Source organism: Centroberyx affinis, unplaced genomic scaffold (assembly GCF_046629955.1).
Source record: "Centroberyx affinis isolate AG114_WGS23_722 - 3 ecotype Tasmania unplaced genomic scaffold, CSIRO-AGI_Caff_v1 ptg002833l_1, whole genome shotgun sequence".
NCBI lineage: Eukaryota > Metazoa > Chordata > Actinopteri > Beryciformes > Berycidae > Centroberyx > Centroberyx affinis.
This window is the reverse complement of record NW_027280975.1, coordinates 27,551-43,574: the sequence shown is the minus strand read 5'-3', so window position 1 is coordinate 43,574 and position 16,024 is coordinate 27,551. Positions and strand designations below refer to the sequence as shown.

The window sequence follows — 16,024 nt, the reverse complement described above, 5'->3', positions numbered from 1 at the left end:
GTGTCGGCTGTTGGTTTTTCTCTCTACAAACACGTATGACACTCTTGCTGGATAAAAACCATCTACCTGCAAGAAGTATATGTTTCCAGAATTAAAAAATGATTATTTTCTCATTGAAGCGCCTGAATTTTTGAAATTTTCTAATCGGTTTTTAACAGGTTTCAAGGGTTTAAAGCCCTACTTGCACAGCACTAATATTACCTGGGAATGTCTAGTGATTTTGCGGAGATCAGCCGTGATTTACAACTATATAATCTATAATTATATAGTCTATAATTTGTAAAGTAAAAATTCCCACACACTCTATCGTAATTTGTTTTTGTCACGCGATCTTCTTCCTTTTCCAGACGTGCGATTTCAAGCTCGCTCCTGTCATGAAAAATGGACGCAGTGTGGAATCTAGAGGAAGGTTTTGATGCATTTTCAGCACAAACTTCAAGTTTTGCTTTGCTAAATCAGAAAGTGACGAATTGTAAAATCTTGACCTTATACCATAGTGTCCAGGGCAGCGGTGATTTCAGCGGATTTCATTATCCTGTGTGAATGTGTTTCAGGAAACACAGAGGGTTGTGGGTAATTCATTTATTATACGAGGTCACTTCATTATACTGGTCCTGAGTGAATACGACATAAGGGTTATGAAACTCGCTCAACACATAAACAACCAGGGAAACATTCAGCTCAAGGAAGAAAATAGGAACAGCGATGTTTCAGCAGCAGTGGGTTGGTTTTGTTGGAGATGGAGCTCTGTATGAGACTCTATCTGATGGCTACAGCAGGACACTGTTGTGTGTGTGTGTGTGTGTGTGTGTGTGTGTGTGTGTGTGTGTGTGTGTGAGAGAGAGTGACTGAGCTGCTGCAGTGTTGTATAAATGCTCCAAAAATGCTCCACCAGAAAGGCCAAGCTGTGGACAGCTGACGTCTGTTTTGAAATTCAGAACTGAAATATCTCAGCTTTCCAGATGTCCCTGCATGACTTTTCCTCAAATTATTAGATTTTCAAAATTAATAGAGAAAATAGCAGTTATAATTATATTCATCCCTTTCAATTGACAACTCATTAGCCTTCTCTTAGCCCTCAAAATCCACTGGCCTTTCAAGTGTGTTTTTCTGTGTGTATGTGCATGTGCACTGTATCCGTGTGCTTTGGTGACTGTGTGTGTGTGTGTGTGTGTGTGTGTGTGTGTGTGTGTGTTATTGCAACTCTTACAGTATATTTGCACAATTCTCTCAATGCCTCAATGCCTCGTTGCTTGCTGCTGTGTGTGTGTGTGTGTGTGTCCGTGTGTGTTTCTCCAGCTTTGTGTGTTGTGTTGTCAGTGCTTTGTCACACACACTCACACACTGCTAGCGTTGTGCAGGGGGAGGGAAGAGACTCCAGGGAAGAAGAAGAAGAAGAAGAAGAAGAAGAAGAGGCTGCGTTTCCATGAAATAATTTGCGCTGAGCCACAAGCATCGCGCTTCACAGGCAGCAAACGGCTCCGAGCAAAACACGCTCCGTTTGTAATTGAAATGATCGAAATGATGCAACGACGAGATCCCACAGCGGAGTAAAACACCCGCGCGTCCCGCTCTGCCAGGCCGGTTATCTGAAATGAGGTGATTCTCGGGGAAAACGTCCTCGTGTAGAGAGGGAGAACGATCCGCCGGCCGTTATCCTGCGAATCGCCGGCGCTGCGTGTTTGAAGTCTCTGCCGCTAGCTTCAGCCTCGGAGAGCAGGAATAAACGTTCCTGTCGGGGGGAAAGTCATACTGTGATAATGTCAGAGTGAATCCAGAGGAAAAGATTTGGCTCACAGCGTGAAGGAACACACAGCCTGCGAGTTGTCACAGAAATGGATCCTGGTGTCAAAGGTTTCCTTCCAGGCTGAGGTTGTTTGTAATTCAGGCTTGTGTTTCATGGAGGCGAGCCAATTACCGGCAACTGGCACAAAGATAATATATGTAAAAGAATCGAATAACGATACGCAGGTGAATGTATGTGCATCAGTTAGACCCATCTGAGGGATAAAGATAACTGCAGCAGGTACAGTGCGTTCTAGATTCCAGGTTCCAGGGGTTCTCAAGGGGGCTCCAGTGGTCCTTGAGGTCCCTGAGAGGTTCCAGGGGGTCCTTGAGGGGGTTCCAGGCATTGTGTTCTTACTGTTGTTATTGTGTATTGCTGCAAAATGAATTTCGCCTTGTGGGACAATAAAGACCTGAACTGAATAGGAGTTCTGGAGGGGGTTCCAGGAGTTCTTGAGGGGGTTCCAGGGGTCCTTGAGGGGGTTCCAGTGGTCCTTGAAGTTCTTGGGGGGGTTCCAGTGGGTCCCCAGCAAAATGAGGAATAGTTTAATTTGACTCTTTCTCCTTGAGGGGGTTCCAGGGGTTCTTGAGGGGGTTCCAGGGGTTCTTGTGGGGATTTCAGGGCTCTTTGAGGGGGTTCCAGGAGTTCTTGAGGGGTTACAGGGGTCATTGAGGGGGTTCCAGGAGTTCTTGTGGGGGTTGCAGGAGTTCTTGAGGGGATTTCAGGAGTTCTTGAGGGGGTTCCAGGAGTTCTTGGGGGGTTCCAGTGGGTCCCCAACAAAATGAGGAATAGTTTAATTTGACTCTTTCTCCTTGAGGGGGTTCCAGGAGTTCTTGAGGGGTTCCAGGAGTTCTTGAGGGGATTTCAGGGGCCCTTGAGGGGGTTCCAGGAGTTCTTGAGGGGGTTCCAGGAGTTATTGAGTTGGGGTTCCAGGGGTCCTTGAGGGGTTCCAGGAGTTCTTGAGTGGTTGCTGCAAAATGAATTTCCCCTTGTGGGACAATAAAGACCTGATCTGAACAGGAGTTCTTGAGGGGGTTCCAGTGGGTCCCCAGCAAAATGAGTAAGAGTTTAATTTGACTCTTATTCCATTCACTTATCTCCTCCCCTACAGTAGAGACAGACAGCAAGACTTTTCTCCGATGGGGTCCCTGGGACAAAATCTCTATCAGCTCTAATGCTTATTGATCTGGAGCTTGTTGACATGAAACAGTTTGGGAGCGGCTGGTGTAGAGAGTCCTGACCCGGACTGGCAGTCCCATAACAAGACAAGCAAAGCATCAGTAGATCTTCAAAGTCACAATGAAACAGCATTTTGAGAGCATCTTGAATCCTTAATATCACAGGGAGGGAAGAGGGGGTGGAGGGGCGGGACTGTTTTATTTACGCCTCCTGGTACGGCATGAAGTAATCACTAAAAATGCACAAAAATGTTTTCCAGGAGGTGAATGTAATGGGATTTTGATCTAAAAATACAGGAAAATATAAATGTATTGTTAAATAGGTGTATATTACGACATGGAAGATTAGATAGCAAGGTCAAAGAGTCATTTTTCTTTTTTCGCTCCCAAAAGTGAATCTTGATTTTCACACTGGGAGGTCCAGATCTAGTCTTGTTTATGTATACAGCCCTTTATCAGAAGCATGTCTCAAAGGCTTCACATAGCATCATATACAGTCCAGTCCATGTCAGATCAGTAGAGTCAGCTGTAGGCTTCTGTCATGACCAGCCCGACGCTGCGTGGCCCCGGCCGGCCCGCTGCGAGCCGAGCAGAGAGAAACTCATCGATCCATCAGCTGCCTCCATGTCCAATACATCCACACACAGCAGGCCAATCTGTCAGACAGCGTGCTAACAGACACACACACTCACACACACACACACACTGCAACAAATGTCCATCCTCACAAGTCATTTAATCATGTTGTTGCTCTTAAAGTCGTATTTTTCTTAAAACAAGTGAGTGGAAATCTGGCAATGAGGTGAGATATATCTCCTCCTCACTTCATTCTTATGCAGCTCCACTTGTTTCAAAGACATTATTTATGCCTTAATTCAACAAATTGTTACTTGCTTAGAAGAAAAATCCTCAAACAAGTGAAACTGCAAACGGAAACAAGGGACTTTATCTCCATCTCACCCCGCTGGAAGATTTTGCTTCACTTTTTAAAGGCTGAATACAAGATTTATCGACCATTTTTTGCAGTGTGCAGGCTGGCCATTATATTTCATGTCATTTGATGTGGATTAATTGCAATCCCCTTGATAGGAGTGTGCTTTTTCTCTATTACATTATGAAATTACACTTGATGAATCATGAAATGGCCCCTTGATGAAAGGCACCCAGTCATTTGTGCATGGATAATCCCTGCAGCTCTTTGATATTTGATTTGAGGTTGTTGCCGCCTTCCTCTCGCTGAGTGCTCGCCGTCGGAAAATGGATGCTCTCATGCTAGATTGTATTAAACGCGTCCCCTCTAATGGCGATAATAATAACGATCATAATGTGTGGTTCTGTTTCTGCTCGGCTGACACGCTTCAGAAATCTCTTTACACGTTCAGCCTTGTCTAATAGAGCCGTTTGTTCGGAGGCGGATCTGTTCAAACGCTCAGCGGAACCAAACTGCACACCGGGGGAACGCGAGCTGGATGTGTTTTTTTTTTGTTTTTTTTTGGAAATGAAATCACTGCCAAGTCAATGTTCTGGAAAGAGGTGGAAAAAAAAAAAGAAAAAGAAAGAATAATAGATGATGTTACTGTGGGATGAAAAACAGGTTAGGGAAGCGGAGCCGAGTGCAGGTGTGACAACGAGGTGAAATTAGAAAAAAAAGAGATTAAAAAAAAGTCCAAAGAGTGAAGAGTAATCACAGTGGAGGCAGAGTGGCTCAGAGCCGATGAATCGGAGCACAGACATTTTGTCACTTACAGTATTTTTTTTATTGGGAATTGTATCGTACAAAAGTTAACAGCGAACATTAAACGGCATGGGGTTCATATTTCATAGCTATCATAGCTATCTGGTGCGTTTCAACCATTTTTATTCATATCAAGAGTTGGCAGTGTCCTCTCTGTTTGTGATGCAGATTTTCCATTTGTCCCATTTTCTATGGAATAAATCCTCCAGAGTCTTTAGGATTTTTTCCATAGCAAATATTTCCCTTACAATGTCCATCCACTGTTCAAGACCAGGGGCTTCAGTTTGGTACCGGTTTCTGGTGATTGCTTTTTTAACAGCAACAAGTAAAATCTTACAAAGTTACCAGTCACATTTTAACACCACATCCTCTGATATTACACTGAGGTATAAAACCATACAATGGGGATTTCATATCCTAAGATCTCTCTCAAAGCTGAGCATAACACAGATATTTTGATATTTTACTGTACAATGGCCTTATTCCTGTATATATATATATTCCTTTTATTATCCCACTGAGAAGTATTGTAACTGCAGAATAATACTCTTAAGTTTTTTAATGAAAATCTCCTTAATACAGACAGTACTGTGAAAAAGTTTAGTTAGCTCAAGTTTGCTTTCAAAAATAATGAAATGAAAAGTGTCTAAATATAAATAAATTGACTATAAAGAGCAGTCTACTGACACTCTGATGCAGAAAACAAATAAACATCTAAGACAAAATGTATATAAAATATAAGGTACCTAAGACTTTTGAACAGTACTGTAATTATTTACAATACAATGTAAAGTTTTATTGGGTGCCAATATAATATTAGTGTGAACGTACAGTCCTTTTCCATTGTAAAGTGTTACCAACAGTTTTTTACTAACTGGCATTTTGTGCACGTAACTCAAAGCTGTCAAGAAGCAAATCAAACACTACAGTCAATTAGAAATCCTCTTCAGAAGTCGCACTGTGCTCAGATCTCAAGTTACAAATCGAATCTCAGTGGGGATTTAGCGTCGCTTGAAGAGTTTCATTCCAAAATGAGATATTCTCCATCTGAAGAAAGTCACACCCAGCTTTCCTACATGATGAAAACAAATTATGTTGCTTTTTGAAAGATAGAAACACCTTAACTGACTGGATTAATTTCTCCAAACACTGTCTATGGATCTCACAATGTAATTTGAAGCATTACAGGATGTGACAATTCTTAGTATTTCTGGTGATTTTGGGACTTGGAGGTGTGAAGTAATCGCAGTAAAAAAATTAAATCATGTTACTCTGCCGTTTCCCCACAGTTACCAAATATAAAACACGACCCCTTGTACAAGCCAGTCAGATTTTGCTCCAGTTTCTATGTAGATACCGGACTGTCCGAAATCGACCAATCAGTACTAAGAGGAGGGCGGGCCTTCCAGAATGGCCAGCCAATCAGAGCAGTGGAGCATTAGCATAATGTAAAACGACCTATTTTCTTGTAGGTGGGAAACTAACACTGGGAAGTGAATAGCTAAAGCTGTAACTAAACGATTTTTACTGAAAAAAAACCTTAACAGATGTATTTTATAGACACCAGGTAATTATATAAAATTGCTGAAAAAGCAAATGATACCCCACCTTTAATTTACAAAACATTACATTTTATATCCATTCTGGGGGGGAAAATGCCAATTCAGTATATGATCCAGTCTGATAAAGTGGTGTAGTTTTGTCAGATAAGGACTTAATTACCAACTGTCCTTCAAAAAGGATCAGTCCGATTTCTACTAAACTACCAGTCCACAGTCTGGACACCTGACTGAATGTTCTGTGTTTCTCATTCTCTTAAAGCCTTTCTGATCTACAGGCTTCTGCTTAAATGCTTGAAATGAGTTTCTTAGACAAATACAAATAGTGAAGTTGATCCTATGTGTGAATTTCTTTCCAAAGCCTTTGCCTTTCCATCAAAGCAAAGAATCTAAAATATAAGATAGTTTTGATTTGTTTAACACTTTTTTGGTCACTGCATAATTCCATTTATGTTATTTCATAGTTGTGATGTCTTTACTGTTATTCTAAAATGTGGAAAATAGTAAAAATAAAGAAAAATGCGTGTCCAATCTTTTGACTGGTAGTGTAATTCTGTCTCTGTAACAGCAAATGAATGAATAATATCACATAAGAGGCCCGTCTCACATGACATCATATACATACACACCTCTGCCTGTCAGGAGAGCCGGTTCCCGCTCCAGAAACCTAACAGCTAGAATCCTATTTAACTGGAAACCTGACAAACCTCTGAATGCCTCACAGCGGTTTGGAGGTTTAATGTTATTCATGTACTTGGAAAAAGCAAAGTAAGAGGATCAAAGGAAAAATCACTCCATTTGACGTCCTACAATTTCATTTTTGAAGAATGTGAAAAAAAACTGCTTGACAAACTGCCTGACGAGCAGCAATGTGCCAAACTCAGTAAGATCTAGAATAATAGAAGAAGAAAAAGAAAAGATCAATCAATCAATCAATAAGAACTGTGGACATGATTTCTCTTATCAATCCACTTACAGATGGGCGGGATTGTTACAAAAATAGAAAAATTGAATTTTGTGAAATCATCTGCGCAAGCATATCTGCTCTCAAATTCCTAATAAAGACACAAAAACCCCAACAGTTACACAAGATATGACTCATCATGACTTAATACTCATTACACAGACAAATAACACTTATAGTACCGCTATCTATGTACTATGAACAGTACTATTAACACTGTCTAACATTCATAATAACAGTCTAACAGTCCTATTAACACTGTCTATCTGTCTCTCTTCCAGAATACGAGGGTTCAGGCTCTGATGTTGGGAAGAAGTTCACCAAGTGTGGAACGTGTAAATACGGAGCGGAGTGTGATGAAGACTCAGAAGACGTCTGGTGAGCTGCTGCCTTACGATGTTGTTTTCACAGCCAACAGCTTCCTCAGTTCACCAGAGGAATCCACTCGATGACACCATGATGAACCTGGATTCACCCGGTCCAACATGAAATTATAAAAAGTCGTGAAACGGGCACAGACTCTGAAACGCAGATGTAGACAGGAATTATGTGAAAAATTACGTTCCTCGACCACCAATCTCTGAACCCATCGTCTATCGGACAGATTAGACTCTGGGGGCGGCGGCCAATATTTGGGGGTTTCCGGTGTAGCCAGCGGACATCCGGGCCAAGACTTCCTCTTCCGTGCGCCGGTCATTGTTTACAGTCCGATTAGCAACTTGAGACACGAGAACGGATACAAACAAACAAAATACACAAACATCGATACTTTCTGTAGGTGTTTCAGGTCCAGACGACATTTGGGCTAATCTCTATAAACAGATATCTGCATATGAGACGTCGTCTCTCAACTCCGACTCCATTCTCACATCTCAAGTCTGGACTGTAAACGATGACCGGGGCATGGAAGAGGAAGTCTTGGCCCGGATGTCCGCTGGCTGCACCGGAAACCCCCAAATATTGGCCGCCGCCCCCAGAGTCTAATCGTCAGCAGGTTAAATTTAGGCAACTAAAAACAACTTGGTTAAAGTTTGGGAAAGGCTTTGGCCATGGGTCAATAAGAAAAACTTTCACTAAAAATAAAAATTTGACTTGCCCGATATCACAAAATATGTCTCAAAGGGCTGTACATAAAATAAAACTAATAATGAGCAACATTAGCAAAATATATAAAAATGTACAAAGTGAGATAAACTACATATAAAACATTATAAACAAAATATTTGAAATATTGAAAAAATATAAAAAGTGAGGTAAAATACAACAATACACAATATGCACATAAAACTCCCGTACATTCATACCTGGATACAGATGAAAACACAAAAATGTGTAACATACAGTACAGATACGTAACCATGCGCACATAAAACTGAATATAAGATGGATAACCGTAGTTTAGTATTTAGGGCAGACTAAATGAGGTTGAAGGCTAATGCGAATAGATGTGTGCTGAGTTTACTTTTGAATTTTGAGTCAACAGAGCTAGCCTCTCGAATTTGGATAGGAAGGCGATTCCAGAGAAGAGGGGCCCTGCCACCTACTGAGGTTTTATTTATTTTTGGAATAGTCAGGAGACCGGCATTTTGTGATCGTAGAGCCCTAACAGGTATATGAGGAGTGACTAGAGGTGATAAGTAGGATGGTGCAAGTCCGTGTAATATTTTATAAGTTAAAAGGGATGTACAGGGAGCCAATGTGTCCAGCCGCCTCTTTCCTCTCAGGCTGGATCAGATGCTGTGGAGTGTGTAATAAAGTCAAAAACACAATAAAAATCATCTCTGGAAAATCTCTGGGTAAAAATGAACGACCTGTGTCTTTTATTCGGAAGTCATTCTGAACGTGTTTCAGCTGCACAGCCTTCGTCAGCTAATGGTCTGGTGCTGCTGATGATGAATGCTGTCTGGGAGAAACCAGCTCATTGTGGCTGCTGAATGAAGGCTCAGTACATTCATTTTCCCTGCTTATTTCCCCAGTCTTTGCACTCTTAAAAACGATACTCCTCTCCTCAGGTGCATATGTAACATCGACTGCAGCGGCCACAACGAAAACCCCGTGTGTGCCACCGACGGGACCTCGTACAACAACCCCTGTCTGGTCCGAGAGGCGTCCTGCATGAAGCAGGAGCAGATAGACGTCAAACACCTGGGAAGGTGCCCAGGTAAGACCGAGCTGTCAGAGCTTCATGAAACACATGGCTGGGAGGCGGCAGGCTGCTCTGATACACTCAGGACAAACATGAGCTTCATGGGAATGTTAAAGCTGCACTAGAGACAAGACTTTTATGTAAGGGTGTTTTCGCACTTGGTCCGTTTCAGCCTCTCAAGTGGGATCAGTCCAATGACTCAGCAATTTCTTGTGCACATGTGAACATGCCGAATAAACTCGGACCTCTAAAACAAACCGAAGTACATTTTGCCCCCTGATTCCCATTGAAAAGAGAGCAGAGTCCACTTACATTGTGAACAGGACTTGTTCATATGCAGCTGGTTCACTTTTGGTTCACTTAAAAAGGACTGCATTTGGTTCCTTTTAAAAAAGAACTATATGAGAAAACACCCTAAAAATCACCTGTCTTATCCTAAATCTCAGAATGGGGCTCTTCCCCCAAACTGTGATTTGCTCAATTTGCTAAGATGAAATTCTGGTGTTGGTATGGTGGGAAATGGTCTCAGCAGACACGGTTAATATCTGTCTTTCTGTTTCTGACTGAACTGATCATTTCATCACTGATCCATCTGATTGATTTAGTGTTTAGATAATGTCAGCTTGTTAGCTAGCTAACCATAGTATCTGGTCAGCTAACCATCACTGTCTTGTTGTTAACACATCTGATTAGCACACTAGCTAACGTAGCTAGTAGCAGCTAGCGTTAGCGTGTTCACATTAACATCAGTGTGTTTGCTGGCTAGTTAGCTAGCTAACAGTTTGTTCAGGTTAACTGAGCTGACTCTTCTCAAGCTACAACTCTTCATGTTTTGGAGTAGAGACTAGGGCTAAAGACAAGACAGTTTACTGTGTCACAGTAACCTACATTTGGAAACAAATCCACCTTATCACACTATTCACTTTTACTGAGAACGTTACTGAATGGATCTACAGCCACACCACAACAAGCTGACTCAGCTGCTCTCTGCTTCTAGCTGCTTGGTGCAGATTTAGATTTTATTTGCATGCAGCCGGTTCTCCAGTGTTCCTCCATGATGGAAAGATGTGGTTGCTGGGAGATTTGTGATGCAACTGATCTGTGCTGTTTGTGAGCGAGACAGACTGCACAGAGGTAAACCAGCAGTTCTGACCATATAATTCTGCTTCTGGTGGTGTAACAGAACATGTAACAAGGTGTGGATTACTGTCTCATTTAATCCAATCAGAACGCAGCTCCCGAGGAAGCAAACTACATGCTTGGTTTGTGCATTAATTCCCTAATCGAGAACGTTGGTAATTAGGCACATTAATTGGTCTTACATGATTTCAATAATTAAGGTGATTTATGGAGGAGATGAAATGGTCACAGTTGGTGTGCAGTCAGCAGTGTTCACAACACACACAGCTGAGGGGGAGACTTAAAGAACCAACACCGTTCAGTGGATCAACGAGCTGAGGAACAGACCATGTAATGTCACAGTCACAGGTTCAGATTTTATTAACGATCTTTGTCGAAATTAATAATGTTGAAGGTGAAAGAATAACCTCTGTGTTTTATAGGAAGCTTTACGGCGCCTGGGAAACATCTGGGGGAAAAACTTTAATACCTTTATTTATAAAGCGGCCTTCAAAACAGAAGTGACAAGGTGCTGTACTCCGATAAAATGCAATATCAATGTCAAATTTCATGACTCAAAACAGACAGAAACAATGCTGCACATTAAAAATGCTAGCTAGAAAAGGTACTGAACAATGATAAAAACGAATCAAGACAAAATACATGACACAAAACAGAAACACTGCTACACATTAATACACTAAAAAGGTGGGACTTGCTGTTTTCCCAGTCTAGTTTAAGACTAGATTGTGTTCCGGATTCCCAAAATACAGGAATAACAAATGGGCTGGTGGCTAGTGAAAGTGTTCTGTAATCTAAAAATCCCAAGTTGGATCCCCCATGCCAGTCTGCAGCAGTGGGACCCGGCGAGACTCTGAATCTCCACTTCCTCATTGTAAATTGCTCTGGATAAGAGTTTTGTCTAAATGCCAAAATTGTGAAAATATAACAACACTTTCAGACAGCCACAGCAGTCCAAGAGCAACAGAGCGACCTGCAGTCCTCCACTTCCACCGGAGAGAAATATGAGCGGGCCGACTGAAGAGCCATTCTGCGTCTCACAAGGTCTATCAAGTGGTTTTCATTTATAGGGCAGTTTACTGGGTTGGAATGGGCCTCTTTCATAATTCACCAAGGTTATGGCGGCCGTTTTCTGAGGCTCAACAAGCCCGAGACGATGGGATATTCCGATTCTGATTCAATAAGACAGAGATAGAGGCATCGGTTGGAGATTTATCTCTCTGGTACACGAGTCGACAAGGCCGCTGCAGATTCGCTCAGGGGTCAAAGGTCAAAACCGTTTCTGCGAGGCTGAAACGGGGGAAAATATTCAACAGGACCGTCTTTTGAATATCATGAGATTCCAGAGTAAAGTCTATTTACACTGAATAACAGGCTAGTGTCACTTCCATTGTGCTGGGTTATTTCTCTAGGCAAGCCAAGGCAAACTTTATTTATACAGCACATTTCATACTTTTTTTTTTTTTTTTATTTAGCCTTTATTTAACCAGCTTTGTCCCACTGGGTTCAAGGATCTCTTTTACAAGGGAGACCTGGCCAAGAATAGCAGCAACCACAAAGTTTCAAACAAAAAATTAACATAAAAAACACATAGAAAACACATAGATTTGAGTAACATTAAAATGATCAGATAGAACATTTGCACACAGACAACCTGGTTTCAATAGATTTCACCATAGCTTTAAAATCATTCAGGGTTACTAAGTTTTGAAGTTTAATATCAGACCGTAGATTGTTTCATGCAGTCGGTGCAGAAAACCTAAAAGCTTTCTTTCCCAGTTCAGTTCAGACTTTGGGAACAGCAAATCACAAAATGTCCTGAGAGTGGAGATTGTAATTTCCATAAAACAAGGCAAATTCAATGTGCTTCACATAAAACACAGACAATATATAATTTGAAGGGTAAAATGACATTATCAGCTCATAAAATGAAAGAAAGAAAGATAAAATAGGTGAGTAAGGATAATAATAAAACATAAAAAGAAATAAATGACCTGTTACATCTCCATACAGATGATTTAGCAAAAGCCCACAGAGAGAAGAAAAGTTCTATGCACCATGTTAAGGTTTGGCTTTAGTTTATTTTTTTGACATATAAACAATAAAAACTGGGGAAAGGAGAGATCCAGACTGTGTGGGTGAGACAAACTCCAAGGGAAAAAGAAAAAAAACACAAAAACAAATCAAGATGACAAACGGAGACACGGGTGAACCGGGCAGCACAGGAAGAAACACAGAGAAGAAAAGTACAAAAAAAAACAACCAAAACGCACCGTGTGACACACCCAGAAGGCTTGGTGTGGACTCACAACATTAGGGCTGTCCCGAATACCATTTTTTGGGCTTCGGAGCTTCGGTAGTAATCAACAGCGAATATTCGAAGCTTCGGCCGCAGCGGGGGGGGGGGGGGGGGGGGGGGGTTAAGAGTCACGCACCTTCAAACTGCTTGGCTTTCCATACACGGGTAACAGTTCACCCGACAAAGTTCACACATAGTCACAGTTCCTCCTCACAAAAACACAGCGCTGAAAACATACTTAACATACATATAACTTCAATTAAGAGAGAGAGAGAGAGAGAGAGAGAGAGAGAGAGAGAGATGGTCGAGCGAGCTAGAGAGAGAGAGAGAGAGATGGTCGAGCGAGCTAGAAAGTGAATGAAGAGAGGGAGCGGTAATAGCGAGAAAGCCGTTGAATCAGAGAATTAAAACGTTATTTTCTGATTGTTTCACAGCGGTTACGTTCTAAAGCGCAGAGAGAGAGAGAGAGAGCCCCGTATCAAAATACCGGTAGCCTACCTTAGAAAAAAGATTTTAAAAAAAAGATCAACGGAGAAATGTCTTGCTGCTGCTTCTCCTGAGTTTTGTTCAGCAAATTTGAAACTGATCGCTTGAATTTCAGGTCGTACTTTTTTCTCTGTGCCACCATGGCGATCAGCAAATGTGACTGACATTTGAATGAAAGTTAAAAAAAAAAAAGAAACTGCTTCGTAGCGTCAATGGCAACCGGTTTACGGATTACATATAAAATTAAATTTAAAAAAACGAATATCCGAATCCCAAAATTGAAAACCGAATACCTACCCAACGAACGAATATCCGAATAGTCGAATATTCGGGTCCAGCCCTACACAACATCAAGGAGCAGAACCTTTGCACACCTGTAGATGGACAGGTGGGCAGGAGAAGACCATGGGCCGTTTCGGTACACAGACCTTCATCAGGTTATTTTACAAGACAAAAGGAGAGACCATCTTAAATAGGTTGGTTGACCCACGTGGACCAATCAGGTCACACTACAGACTGACATCACTCATTGAATAAAGCATCATACATGATCACATCATGGCATCATAGGCCGACAATATGAATAGACAGAAATATACAAAATGCACGTTATACGTAGTTTAAAATGCACATATTCATTTCAATCAGGAGAGACAAGTGAATGAAGTAAAGATAATTGTTTATTATAACAGTTGATATAGTGAAAATTAAGACTTGACAAGAAAGTCTTTGGTGCTTTGACTCTACAGGGAGATTTTGTAATGGAGGGGCACCGGCCCTGAGCAGCATAACAGCAGCATGAACGGACTAAAGCAGAGAGAGAAACATATTTAAAAAGACAGCAGCAAGATGATAGGCTAACAATGGAGGTGTGCTATTGGATAGATGTGACCAGCTGATGTGGACAGCTGATATCTCAATTGACGGCCCGGGAAAAGACAGCAAGGAAATGATGAGTGAGCATGTGTGAGAGATGAGACTGGCACAGTGGTGGAAGAAGTACTCAGATCTTTTACTTAAGTAAAAGTAGAAATACCACAGTATAAAAATACTCTGTTACAAGTGAAAGTCCTGCATTCAAAATGTTACAAAGTACAAAAGTATTAGCATCAAAATGTACTTAAAGCAGCAAAAGTAAAAGTACTCATTATGCAGAATGGCCCATTTCAGAATAATACAGTATATATTATATTATTGAATTATAATTATTGATGCATTAATGTGTAAGCATCACTTTAATGTTGCAGCTGGAAAAGGTGGGGCTGATTTCCACTACTTTATATACTGCTGGGTGGCTTACAGTAATCTATAATAATACATCACAATTTATTAGTTGATTATATTTTGTATTAATAATCTGAATCTGCAAAGTAACTAGTAACTTAAGTTATCAAATAAAGGTAGTGGAGTAAAAAGTACAATATTTCCCTCTGAAATGTAGTGGAGTAGAAGTATAAAGTAGCATAAAATGGTAATACTCAAGTAAAGTACAAGTACCTCAAAATTGTACTAAAGTACAGTATTCGAGTAAATGTACTTAGTTACTTTCCCACTATAATCTTCCAGACTGAACCTTCGCTAAAGCTCCATAATAAAGAAAAGCTGCCATACCAAGATAAATATTAACAATATTTTCAATATCTGGTTGGAGCTTGAAAAAAAAAAACCTGTCTCCTAGAATCTGTCCCTGGACAAGAAAAAGACTCACAACATGAAACACTTCAGTTCTGCAGCCGGTTGGTCTGAGCTCTGATCGTTTCCTCCTCCGGTGAAGAAGAAGAAGCTCCTCGTCTGACACAAAGCCATGAAGCCACGTCAGAGTTAGCGGTTGTAAATTAGGAGGTTCAGAAAGAAAAGGTGACTATCATCGTGGGCATCGGATCAGAACGCATGGAAATAAAGCCAGGAAGCTCCAAGCCTCTGAACAAAAGGTTTAATTTCTCCAAAATCAAAGGAATTGCATTTATGAGCATAAAGGAAGAAAAAAACTCACATGGGCTTTTGAATCTGAAAGAAAACAAATACAAGATTAAAACTTAACACAATAGGTCAAATTAGTCTCACATGTCCATCTTAAAGAAATAAGGATAAATAAAGTTCTCAGTTAAACTAACATGGACATAGGATAAGAACTAAAGAGTAAGATAAACTTTAAATAAGGAGTGATCGGGTGAACTCAGTCAGGTAAATGAGGGGTGACAAAGGGTGAAACGAGCCAATTAGTGATGAGGAAAGGAAGTGAGGTAAAGGAAGTGAGGTAGGTGAGGAAAGGAAGTGAAAAAATGAAAGAAAATAGGGATCGCCCGACCAGTCATACACATCAAACAGCAACAGAACGTTTTGAGAGTCAGTTGGTTAAGAAGGAAAGATGAGAATCTAGCAGCTAGCAGCAATGAACAGCTTAACTGCAGCGTCACAACAAATTCACTGAGTTCCATGATTGCCGTGCAAGGCATTGTGGGTACTGGAGTCTGTTTTTACCACAACACTACAGAATTTCAAATGGCTGTATTTTCTTCAACTCGGCACCCAGCAACAATGGAGGCATGTAGATTTTGGCTAGTTTGGCAAGTAGCCGGCTGGCCACTGTCTGACAGACTGTGGGGCAGCTCATTAACTATGCATACTGTCGACCAATCAGAGCCTTTGTTAAAAAAAAATGGGTGTGTGTGTGACATCATTAATACCACAAAGTAGATTGGAATTCTAAAACTGTTTGGTTCTGTTGAAA

The 16,024-nt window shown here is 41.1% G+C and overlaps 1 protein-coding gene across 1 annotated transcript in view; it reads left to right on the top strand.

Annotated features, from left to right (window-relative positions):
* The window catches only part of tmeff1b (transmembrane protein with EGF-like and two follistatin-like domains 1b), a 61,203-nt gene that overhangs the window by 29,521 nt on the left and 15,658 nt on the right, over positions 1-16,024 (top strand). Inside the window, exons 5-6 of the mRNA XM_071536146.1 lie at positions 7,504-7,600; positions 9,235-9,383. Of these exons, the coding sequence (XP_071392247.1) occupies positions 7,504-7,600; positions 9,235-9,383 (246 nt within the window). The remainder of the gene's footprint in view (positions 1-7,503; positions 7,601-9,234; positions 9,384-16,024) is intronic.